Source organism: Dipodomys merriami, unplaced genomic scaffold, assembly GCF_024711535.1.
Source record: "Dipodomys merriami isolate MVZ:Mamm:240054 unplaced genomic scaffold, mDipMer1.0.p SCAF_1, whole genome shotgun sequence".
Lineage (NCBI taxonomy): Eukaryota > Metazoa > Chordata > Mammalia > Rodentia > Heteromyidae > Dipodomys > Dipodomys merriami.
In genome coordinates, this window is record NW_027202270.1 from 8071164 (window position 1) to 8083418 (window position 12255).

The window sequence follows — 12255 nt, forward strand, 5'->3', positions numbered from 1 at the left end:
ATCTTCCTGCTGCAGTTTCGTGAATGCTGGGATTGTAGTTGTAAGCCACCATGTCCAGTAATATTTCCAATATTCATCCTGTAATGTCTAGGTTGGTCTTCATGCAAACAACCATGTGGTATAGACCTACCTCAACCCCTCTTTTTTTTTTTTTTTTTTGGCCAGTCCTGGGGCTTGAACTCAGGACCTGGGCACTGTCTCAGCTGCTTTTGTTCAAGGTTAGCACTCTTGAGTCACAGCGCCACTTCAGCATTTTCTGTGTATGTGGTACTGAGGAATCAAAACCCAGGGTTTTATGCATGCTAGGCAAGCATTCTACTACTAAGCCCCTACCTGTCTTTATAAAATAAGACCTGCTCATTTGCTTAACTTTCTTGTCCACTTACCTTTCCCACTCAGTTTTACAATTTTGGGCTTCTATAATTGTATATACCATTTGTACACTTTCGGTTGTGGTACCTGTACTCTGGGCCTGGGCGCTGTCCCTCAGCTCAAGGCTTGCACTCTACCACTAGAGCCACAATGCCACGTCCATTTTTTTCTGCTTATGTGGTGCTGAGGAATCGAACCCAGGGCCTCATGCATGTGAGGCAAGCACTCTACCACTGAACCACCTTCCCAGCCCTGTGTATACACTTTTTTAAAGCCAGGATTCATAAAGTCTCCATGATTGGAGGTAGATTTGCAATTCAAAGCCTCTAAAATAATGAGAAGGGTTAAAATAAAATCCGATTCAAGGTCTGTATCAGACTCTTAGGATTTGAGGTTAAAGACTTTTCTGAATATAGTCCCTGCAAATGTTAATGCACATTTAAATAGAAAATAAGGACTCTAATATGTTAGACAGAATCCCTAACTGCAGGTTTGGGTACTGAAAGATACTGTTAACTTGGTACAAGTATGCCTTTATTTTCACATAGATGTACAGATAATTTATTTTTGGTAATTCTTTATCCTTTATCTCAAAGCTGGATCAGCTCCTCTGTGGCAGTAAAGCAGACACTTGGGATGCGAAGACGTTGATGGAGTGCTGCAGGCCTGATCATGGCTACACTCATGACAGGTAACCACTGGCCTTTAGAGGGTGCATGTGTTTAAACAATGAAAGTTTATTTGTGGAGGAGGGCACCAATGGCTTAGACAGGCTAAGATCTGAGGATCACAGTATAAAGCCAGCCCAGGCAGGAAAGTCCATGAGAGTCCTTACCTCCATTTAACCACCAAAAAGCCAGAAGTGGAGCTTAAATAGTAGAAGCTAGTCTTGAGTACAAAAACTCGACAACACCTGAGCCTTTAGTTCAAGCCCTGTGACTGCGTATGCACACGTGCACTCACCGGGATGCGTGGGTGTGCACACACACGGACATACACAATTTATGGGGGGGCTATTGTTAAATTTATCTGCTAAAAGAGGCTTGTAGACCTTTTACTTTGTTTCTTTTAAAACTTTAAAGATCCAAAGGTTTTTAAATATTTCTGTAAGGTGAAACAGGTTTAATTTTACTTATCCACTGAGTACACAGAGATTTCAGCTGTAACAGAAGAAAAGCAATTTTATTTTATGGCACATTAGTTGTAATGGGGGTTCACATGTAACCATATTTAAAACTGATAATATAGTTATTAACAGTTTCAAGTCAGAGTTGATTAAAGGTTGTACCTTATACAGTGAAATAATTTTGCTTTATTTCTTTTTGCTATAGTCGGGCGGTGAAGTTCTTGTTTGAAATTCTCAGTAGTTTTGATAATGAGCAGCAGAGGTTATTTCTCCAGTTTGTGACTGGTAGCCCACGATTGCCTGTTGGAGGTGGGTACAGTTTTGATGCTTAGTATTTGTTATCTCTCTCTCTCTCTCTCTCTCTCTCTCTCTCTCTCTCTCTCTCTCTGTGTGTGTGTGTGTGTGTGTGTGTGTGTGTGTGTGTGTGTGTGTGTGTGTGTGTGTGTGTGTGTGTGTGTGTGTGTGTGTGTGTGTGTGTGTGTGTGTGTGTGTGTGTGTGTGTGTGTGTGTGTGTGTGTGTGTGTGTGTGTGTGTGTGTGTCAGAGACAGAGAGACAAAGAGAGAAACTTCCTAACAGTGTAGATGCTTTTTTGACTTAGAGTTCCTCTTAATTATTCTAATGTTTCTTAAGCTTTCAGTTTAGTAGTACAAGTAAGACCATAACTGGAAGGAAAACTTGAGATAGTCTTAAATTTACCAAAATAGAATTACTAATGCTCATATAATGCTGCTTCAAATTTATTGTTTGTACATTTTACTTGACTTAGATGATCAGCTCCTTTGTTGCAATAAGAATCCAGGGATTCTGCTGGGCGCTGGTGGCTCACGCCTGTAATCCTAGCTACTCAGGAGGCTGAGATCTGAGGATCGTGGTTCAAAGCCAGCCCGGGCAGGAGAGACCGTGAGACTCCTATCTCCAATAAACCACCAGAAAACCGGAAGTGGCGCTGTAGCTCAAGTGGTAGAGCGCTCGCCTTGAGCTGAAGAGCTGAGGGACAGTGCCCAGGCCCAGAGTTCAAGCCCCACGGCCGACAAAAAAAAAAAAAAAAAAAAAAAAAGAATCCAGGGATTCTAAAAATTCAATTCTAAAAATTAAGTTAAAATAGTATGCTTCTACAAAACCAGGAGACAGAACTGTTGCCTCTGTTATGTCATGAATTTTTTAAATGGTTGCAAAAGCAGGTTTCATACAGTAAATGTGTTACAAGTATAATTGCCAAGCAAGAAAAAAATCCTAGTGTATGTGCATGCTTATGTTAATATTTTAACATCAAAGCAGTATAATATTTTCTGAGAAACATTTTTTAATTTGCCAAGTTTCTTGAGCTTTGTTATTTTTTCCTCATTAGGATTTCGGAGTCTGAATCCACCTTTGACTATTGTCCGGAAGACATTTGAATCAACAGAAAACCCAGATGATTTCTTACCTTCTGTAATGACTTGTGTGAACTATCTTAAGTTGCCGGACTACTCAAGCATTGAAATAATGCGTGACAAACTGTTGATAGCAGCGAGAGAAGGGCAGCAGTCATTCCATCTTTCCTGATCACAACAAGAAATCAGTGTCTGCCTGTTACAGCAAAAGAAAAACAAATCATGATTTCTTTTCTAAATGTATCACCTGGGTCAAGGAAACATGTTACGCCTTCTTGTTGTAGGAAAAAAAGACTTGCAGATTATAAAAGAGATACTTGGTTGATATTCATTAATGGCCCCATGGACTTAAAGTGATCAGGCCCTAAAATGTTGTTGTGATGAGGTTTCTTTAGCAAGTTCTTGTTTAAATTATCATTTATTTGATGAGTGAAGTTTTTAACTTGCTTTGCTGTGTGAAATTTAAAAGGGATGTTTTTCCAGGCTGAACAATAAATGTCGCTGTGCAGTTTAATTCTGGGCTGTGTGTATCCATCTAGCTAAGTCTGCAGTTTTGTTTTCTCCAAAGACAGCTCGTGTACATAAAGTACAGAAATTAAAGCTCACATGTATTTGACAACTGTAGTTCAGTAGATGGGCTCTATGCTTTTCACTTTCTTCTAACTCTCTCCCTGACTCTGACTCTGACTCATTATTGTCTGTGCAGTTCATGGGGTTTTGTGTTGTTTTGTGTGTGTGAGTGTGTGTGTGTTTGTGTGTGTGTGTGTGTGTGTACACAACAACACTCAGTTGTGATGTTTTCATTAGTGTGGGCTTTTCTGTTGTCCCATGTTCCCAGATTAAGATATAATTTAAAATTCATTGAATTGAAAATATTGTCAATATAATTTAGCCTTTGTAACTAAGTAGAGTTTTCTTATAGTTTAGTTTTAATATAGTTAATAGTTTATTACTGGCTTTTTGCCAGGTGACATACTAGGACTGTTTACATGGTGATTCCAACAGCAACAGCCTCTGGAATGGAGGCTGGAAAGCTCATTAATTTGTTTTGTGTAGATTTCAAAAGTCTATGGCTTGAGCTGGCCAGTATTTATTCTACAGTCAGAGCATTTAAAATTGATGTAAAGTGTTTTTGTTGTTGTTACTGTTTTTTAAGCAGTTTTCATTCTCTGTTGGAGTAAGCATTTTTTTTTTTCTTGGTGTTTTTGTGTTAAGTCTCTGTTTTCTGTCTTTTTTTTTTTTCATTCTCATCTTCTCCTCCCAGTGTTCACTTGAGACAAACAGTTCAACTTGGGTCTCCACAGATAAAGCACCTGTAAACAATGCTGTCCCTTTGTTTTATGTGCTGATTTCTCAAATCTGCAATAATCTTATCAGGTTAATGTTTTTACCTGAAAATAAATAAAGTTTACTTCACCTTTTTGTTTATAGTTCTGTGCTGTACACATAACATACAACTGTGTAGATGACTAGTTATTGTAAGTTAATCACGTGTTCATGATTTAGGGTCATGGCTGATTTTGCTATTTAAACAATTTGTCATAGCAACTTGAACATAAAATGTGGAAAGAAAGTGGGAGGAGATTCCTTTCTTCCTAAGGCTCAAAATTAAGCCTGTTGCATAAATTTGAATTTTCTAGTATTTCATCTCCTGGAAAATGAGAGATGAGCCAATTTGTCATTCATTGAACTTTGAGAAATCAAAGTCTTACTTAATTGACATAGAAGTCCTTTTCTCTGTCCCATCAACCAGAAGAAATGACCTCGCTATTTTATTTTGGTTATTGTCATTTTATACTCCAAGGCCTTATATGGGAACATTCTCTGCTGTGTTTACTCGGACTATAACCCAGTGAGTGCGAAGGACTTGCTGGAGGAAATAGGAGCAGGAAGCTCCTCTCCCCGTGCTTGCAGAGCAGCTCTGCTCTGAAGTCCAAGAAGGAGCTGCGTTTTCAGCTAGAGGAGTGGAACTGCTTAGGTGAAATTTGTGGCGGAACTTTTCTGTTTTCACTTTCGGTATCTTTTCACAAACAAAAGTACAAAGGCTTTTGTGTGACAACAGAATTTTATTCTCAACCCCCCCTCCCCCGAGTTCTGTTACAATGTCATCTGTATAAACAAATATTTCATATTAAAAGTAACTATTTTACCCATGTTGTGGCACTGGCAGATTTGACCTTATTGATTCCACCATGTAATGAGTACATAGGAGGATTTTCACTCAAACTCAAGTGGGTAGAGTAAGTAATGTTTAAAAGCTTTTACTTTTCAATTTAGTTCTTCAATACATGGGACTTTTGGATGATAATTATAGTTCACTCTGTCCTTGGCATACGGGGAAAAGTTCGTATTTCCTTTGCGGTTACTCCAGTTATGCCTTAAATTTGTCTCACAGATGTTATCTACAAGCACTATTTTCTTAGTGTATGTTCAACACAAGACAGTTGGGTACTGAGATTTTATTGCCCTTTAATTGCTAAGATGGAAGTTTTAGTGCTAACACTATTAGGCAATTTATATCTGTTGTATGCAAAGAACATGCTAGTTGCTGCCCTTAGGGGAGGAAGAGGGTAAGCTCTCTCTTGCCTCAGAAGTCGACTATAAATTCCTAGGTAGTGTAGTTGGGAGCAGATGCCCTGGCCCTGCTGGGCTCAACCCAGCAGAAACCTAACACAACCACTTGAATCAGATGCAGATTCCTCTTCCTGTGTGTTCGCTCTGGTTCCCTGTGTTGGCGATCAGAAGTTTGTTCCATGTTGGAAGAAGTGAGATGCTGCTGGAAGTTCATTCTTGTGTCTGGCACTCGTGTGCTACTTGTGTAGCGCAGAAAGTGGTACAGCTTGTGTAAGTTGCCTGCTTCTGGTCCAGCGTGATTTCCTTCAAGGCATCTTGAGCATGAAGGACAAAGGGATAAATAAAGCACCATCTTTTATATTCAAGAAATAGCATCAAACTTCAATTTCTGCAATAAGGATTATTATGGGCAAATTGTGAGTTTTTGATCTTCCATTTTGTATTGATGTTGGACTCTTGAATTCTGTAAGTAGGTATGAGCTCAGTGAGTTGGAATGTCACCACTATTCCAAAGAAAAACTGGTTAAAGACATTTGCTGGAAGAACACCTCAAAGGGCATTCCCTAAGCCAAATCCCTTTGGAGGAATTCTGGATGCAATTAAATCTCCATTAGCAAAAACGACCATCTTTTAATTTATCTTGGGCGTTGTTTCTGGTTCCATTTTGTTTGCCCTTTCGTAAAGAGAACATTGCTTTAAAATTCTCATGATTATCTAATTCCCTGAGAAATGGTTTGTCTGAGTCTTAAAGTCTGACACTGCAGAAGCTGGCACACACAGTAAATGATAGCCTAAGAAGAAATTGCTGAAAGTCCTTGGTGTTACCTTAAAGAAAAAAATAGACCAAGAGAAAACAATTGGCTATTTTCTGAGAACGTCTTCGACAAGAAAAAGTTCTTGGAGATTTGTTCTACATAAAGGTATTCTTTGATAATGAAAGAGATGGTTTTATTTTTTCTATAAACCTCATTACCAAACCTATAACCAATTGCCGATCTCCTGTGTAAAACATTTTTTTTCTTTGAAACTGATTTATATGAACTGTTGGAATAATGGAACCTCAAACTAAAAATGTGTATGTAACATTGCATAAATGCACTGACTTCTTTCTGACTATATTTTTAATAAACAACATTATCCTTCATGGTCAGTTTTATTAAATTATGCACAATTAGTGTTCTTCAGAGAAGTATTTGCTTCTATGGGTGGGTTTTGGAAAGCATATTTTGGTAATTAATATTAATCTTAAACATTTTGAAGGCATTCCCATTAAAAGACACAAAGAAATGTCCCTGATCCTTACTCATGGAGAGAGATTTGCCCTTGGGGTTCAGTGGAGAATTATGGCTGCAACACTGTGAAGCCACTATGCCTGATTTTTTTGGCTAGCTGTTCTGCCTTTGACAGATGTTGTTATCAGTCTGTTTCTGAAACAATTAGGAAAGCAAAAGAGATGGATTCCTTTAAAGAGGGATGGGAACTCTTTGGGTAGATGTCATTCTATGAGTTGATGTTCTCCCTCTCCCCATCTGCTTCCTCTCCCACTGCAGGTGAGAAGGACTGAGCTCTGGAGGAAATGCTGTCCTTCCTGGTCAGGAATCTTCAGGGACCCCTAGATACAAATTTGATTCTCAAAAATCTCTGGGACTTAAGGCAACCTTGATAGACACCCAAGATGCTTGTATTCAAGTGCCCCAAATACGTACATTGGCTAGCAGGAGTAAGTACATGAATTCACGTCCTTTATGTGGCACATCAAAATGCTCAGTGGGGATACTTAAGGAATTTGCACTATAACCAAGAAGATTATAGCAAGGAATATTGGAGCGGAAAACACCCCTCCAGAATGAAACACCAATGTTCCACGGGCAGCTGCTGGTTGTTGAAATGATTCCCTGTGAAGTTAGTGGCCTAAACAACACTCTGGTCCCACTCTCTTGACAATGAAGGAGTCTGGGCTTTTGTCATGACTTTTTTTTTTTTTTTTTTTTTTAATGGTGATAGAGTTTCTTAGAAAAGAAATAGAGAAAGAGCATGTGGCATAGCCATGCTCCAAAGAGACAGCCCTTCAGCCCAGCCCATCTTGTGCCATCTTCCAAGGTTTGTTTATCTTCCATTCCCAAAGTGTTGCTGAGAACAGAACACAGCTCTTGGAATCCAGGCAGAATCCCTGATGTCATTACAATGCCCAGGCCTGTGTAATGGGCTTTTGGAAAACGTTAAGTGAGGCCAGGTACTGGTGGCTTGGGAGGCAGAGATTGGGAGGATCTGGATTTCAGGCCGCCTGGGTTGGGGGGGGAGAGGGGGAAGGAGGCAGGCAGAATGCAGACTGATGCCGTGTCCCAAACTAGAAATGGGAATAAATCAAAACTTTATAGAAGTTAGAAGCTGGTACAGGAGATGGGTAAGGAAAGGAAGTTACTTTTAGTCAAAAGAGACCCAACTTTGCTTTTCTCCATTCCTCTCACACAGGTGTTGTATCAAGAAGACAGCTTGTTACTCTGAGGTAGGCTGCCACTTGTTAGCAGTTCCAAGTTTAAAGTTCTAGGAGAAATTTACAGTCAGAAGGCATCATCGTGATGATTGCTTGCTCCAGTTTAAAAGCAGCCTTAAAAGTAATCAGTGGAGCCGGGCGCCAGTGGCTCATACCTAAAAAAGTAGCTACTGGGGCTGGGAAGGTGGCTCAGTGGTAGAGTGCTTGCCTTGCATGCATGAGGCCCTGGGTGTGATTCCTCAGCACCACATAAGCAGAAAAGGCTGAAAGTGGGCACTGTGGCTCAAGTGGTAGAGTGCTAGCCTTGAGCTGAAGAGCTGAGGGGCAGCGCCCAGGCCCAGAGTTCAGGCCCCATGACCAGACCCCCCAAAAAAAATTTTTTTAAATACTAGCTACTGGGGAGGTTGAGATCTGGGGCTTATGATTCAAAGTCAGCCGAGGCAGGAAAGACTGTGAGACTCTTATCTCCATTGAACTACCACAAAGCCAGAAGTGGAGCTGTGTTTCAAGTGGTAGAGTACTAGCTTTAAGCAAAAAAGCTCAGGCCCTGAGTTCAAGCCCCAGGACTGGCATACACACACACACACACAGTTCAAGCCCCAGGACTGGCATGCACACACACACACACACACACACACACACGTAACCGGTAGAGAAGTTCAATAACACACACACACACACACACACACACACGTAACCGGTAGAGAAGTTCAATATCTCTCCTGAGGATTTTGAGTAAATATTTAAGCTTAGGGTTTCCAACATTCTAGAGCTAAGCCAAAATAAATTATTCTCTAAGAGTTACAGACTAATGGACTGGGCAAAATAGGTCCCCCTACCCACCCTGAGTGGACAACAGTAGAGTATCATGTTGTGATTATTTCATCTACTGTCTATTTGCTTTTGTTTTATTGTTGCTTTGGGACCAGGCTGCCCTGAACCCCTGTGTCCTGCAACCTCTGCCTCCCGAGTGCTGGGGTTATAATGGGCACCACATGCTCTTGTCTTTCTTTTGAACAGCATTCCTGGTAGATGGAGAATATGAAATCTGTTTTCTTCTCAAAACATTAAGTGGTGGAAAACACCTAGAAGTAAAAGGACAAGATTTGTGGAGCTGGGAAGGTGGCTTAGTAATAGAGTGCTTGCCTAGCACGCATGAAGCCCTGGGTTCTATTCCTCAGGACCACATACACAGAAAAGGCCAGAAGTGGCTCTGTGGCTGAAGTGGTAGAGTGTTAGCCTTGAGCAAAAGAAGCTCGGGGACAGTGCCCAGGCCCTGAGTTCAAGCCCCAGGACTGGCAAAAAAAAAAAAAAAAAAGACAAATTTGTGATCTTCCTCTTTAATCTTCCCTGACCATCATACCCCCAGGAGAGCTGCGGGGACGACAGGGTATTTCTGTAAGTCACTGAGTAAATGTGGCATTTGTCATACAGTGAATAGGGAGAGAAACGGAGGGTTGTCTGGTCTTGGTCTGACATTCTTTCCTCTTTACACAGAGATTTTCATGTGACACTCGTGGCAAATTAAATGTGCTGCAGATATTTTCATGTGTGCAGTCAGACCTTCTCCTTTACCATCCACAAGAGGGGCCACGCTCTCACATTGCTTTGTTTGTTCCTCGGCTTTGGTGCCTGGCATGACGCCTAGCCTAGCACAACACTCAAATAGTCACGGAGCAAATGATGACTTCTGGATTATTTTGTTGTTTCCTCTCCATTGGTCAGGCTATTTATATAATGTGAGCTTTTCTACTTAAAAATCTAGAAAGAAGGCAAGAAGGAAACAACTATGGGTGCAGTTATGTGCTCAGTTGTGTGGACTTGTAAAGATACAGGGGAGAAGCTGGGTGCCAGTGGCTCACGCCTGTAATCCTAGCTACTCAGGAAGCTGAGATTGGAGGATTGCTGTTCAAAACCAGCCTGGGCAGGAAAGTCCATGAGACTCTTTTTATTTTATTTTATTTTATTATTTTATTTTTTGGGGGGTCCGGTTGTGGGGCCTGAACTCTGGGTCTGGGCGCTGTCCCTCAGCTCTTCAGCTCAAGGCTAGCGCTCTACCACTTGAGCCACAGCGCCACTTCCGGCTTTTTTCTTTTTGCTTATGTGGTGCTGAGGAATCGAACCCAGGGCCTCAGGCATGCAAGGCAAGCGCTCTACCACTGAGCCACCTTCCCAGCCCACCATGAGACTCTTATCTCCAGTTAACCACCAGAAAACTGGAAGTGGCGCTGTGGCTCAAGTGGTAGAGCACAAGGCTTGAGCCAAAGAGCTGAGAGACAGCACCCAGGCTCAGAGTTCAAGCCCAACAACAACAACAACAATAACAACAACAACAAAAGATACAAGGGAGACCTTGGAGCAATGGATTAAAGCCCTTCCTCTTCATACTGCCACCCCCATCCTCGCAGATGATGCTTCATTCTTTGCCTAAATGTTCCATTGATATGGTCCTTTTGTTTTTGTGAAATAGTACATTTGGGCCAGTGTGGAATAAAGAAATCAGTTTGTTCCAGAAGAAAGCTTACATTCATGGCAAAGTAAGATGTCCTAGGAGTTAGGAGGCAAATAAGTGCTGGTCAAAGAAATGTTTTTTTAAAAAAGGCATTGGAATTAAAATAATGAATGGAAAAAAAAGACCTCAATATTTCTAGATATGTTACAGGGGAAACAAAAAAAATCAGTTTGGAAGACAATTTTTTCTATGTTTCAAAATTGTGAGTAGAGATCTTATATATGTCAGAAGAGAAGAAACTAATGTGTTGGAGTTCAAATACTTTTACAGACTCTATTTCTAGTTTTATTTGTTACTTTTTAGTAATTTTTTAAAATTTTAACTCCAAGCAGGGAGGGCATAGTGTGCCTATAATCCCAGCTATACCGAAGGCAGAGGGAGGGGAATTGTGGTCAGAGGCCAGCTCAGGCAAAAATAGAAGATCCTATCTGAAAACAAACTAAAGAATAGAAAAGTCTGGGAGTGGGGCTGGGAAGGTGGCTCAGTGGTAGAGTGCTTGCCTTGCATGCATGAGGCCCTGGGTGTGATTCCTCAGCACCACATAAGCAGAAAAGGCTGGAAGTAGGCACTGTGGCTCAAGTGGTAGAGCACTAGCCTTGAGCTGAAGAGCTGAGGGACAGCGCCCAGGCTCAGAGTTCAGGCCCCATGACCCACAAAAAAGAAAAGTGTGAGTATGACTTCGTGGTCCAGTGCTTTTGTAGCAAGCATGAAATACATAATTATTTTGAGTTGAGCTTCTGACCAATAAAAGGATTTGACATATTGTGCTACATTGCCTTCCCAATAACACTGTGTAGTGTGGTACTGGGAGCAGGATGGACTGTGTGCTCTTCCTAAGATTGTCTCTCATTGAAACAACAGTTCCACTCCTCCCCCCCCTCTTTGTTAGGATTGAATCCAGGGCCTTACAGTGTATCCTTGCTAAGTACTCTACCTATGAGCTACATCCCCAGCCCACACACACTTCTTCCTAAATTTGAGACTTAAGACAAATTAACCTTTCACATTTTCCTTTTATGAATTCTCACTTGTAAAAAAAGGAATAGTAATAATGTTTCCCCTTAGAGTGGTGAGAATTCATGAAAATAACATTTGTGGAACACATGCTTTGGTATTTCTTCTTTTCAAGTGTTATTTAGTTACAGATATCTCTATGCAACTTTAGCTCTTATTGTTAATGCTTGTTTTGGTCCAAGGACATAGTTCTCTCATGATATGTACACACACCTTGCTGAGTGGGAAAAAAAGCTGACAAGTAGAATTACATGCTCTTTCAGCTTAATAGGAGGACTAGCAGGCAATTGACAGTTTTTCTCAGTAATGAAGAAAGCTGCCTGGATGACCAGAAATAATTGATCTTTCTTTCCTTTCTTTTCCTTTCCTTTTGACATCAAAGCTAGAAAATAAGGAGGTTTGGTATTTTTCCTAAAGAAAAAAAATAGCTTCACGTATGCATTTGAGAAAATTTGAGAAAATGAAAAAAAAATGTTTTGAGTTAGATTTGTTTTTTTCTATTCAGAAGAAGCAGAAGTCAAGGCACATGTCCAGCTCCTCCACAGGGCCCCGTGTGACCCAAAGGTGTCGGTTTCAGCCCTTGCCCATGATGATCTCTTACCATCCACTGTCTACGTTCAGCCAACAGCAAGTGATAGAAGAGCATTGTGATCTGTGATCAGCCTCCTGTTAAAAGGATCTTGAACTTGGCGGTGAACTGTGAGCAGATGCAGGTGGTGCCTGGGGAGATAATGACACAAGATATATATCACTTCCACTGCCTGTGGGAGATGCTTAATATTTTAAAAG

At 40.9% G+C, this 12255-nt stretch overlaps 1 protein-coding gene and 1 long non-coding RNA gene across 28 annotated transcripts in view; both read left to right on the forward strand.

The window, feature by feature from the left end:
- Window positions 1-3386, forward strand: part of Trip12 (thyroid hormone receptor interactor 12) — a 130951-nt gene extending 127565 nt beyond the window's left edge. For all 27 annotated transcript variants that reach the window (XM_070015271.1, XM_070015288.1, XM_070015290.1 and 24 more), the window contains 3 exons: window positions 969-1063; window positions 1704-1807; window positions 2848-3386. In XM_070015271.1, the coding sequence (XP_069871372.1) occupies window positions 969-1063; window positions 1704-1807; window positions 2848-3044 (396 nt within the window). In that variant the 3' untranslated portion in view covers window positions 3045-3386. The remainder of the gene's footprint in view (window positions 1-968; window positions 1064-1703; window positions 1808-2847) is intronic.
- Window positions 3387-7633: 4247 nt separating this feature from the next.
- On the forward strand, window positions 7634-12255 carry LOC138827927 (uncharacterized). Its single transcript, XR_011372201.1, has 3 exons — window positions 7634-7679; window positions 7919-7952; window positions 11972-12255. It is a non-coding gene; the product is annotated as an uncharacterized lncRNA (long non-coding RNA).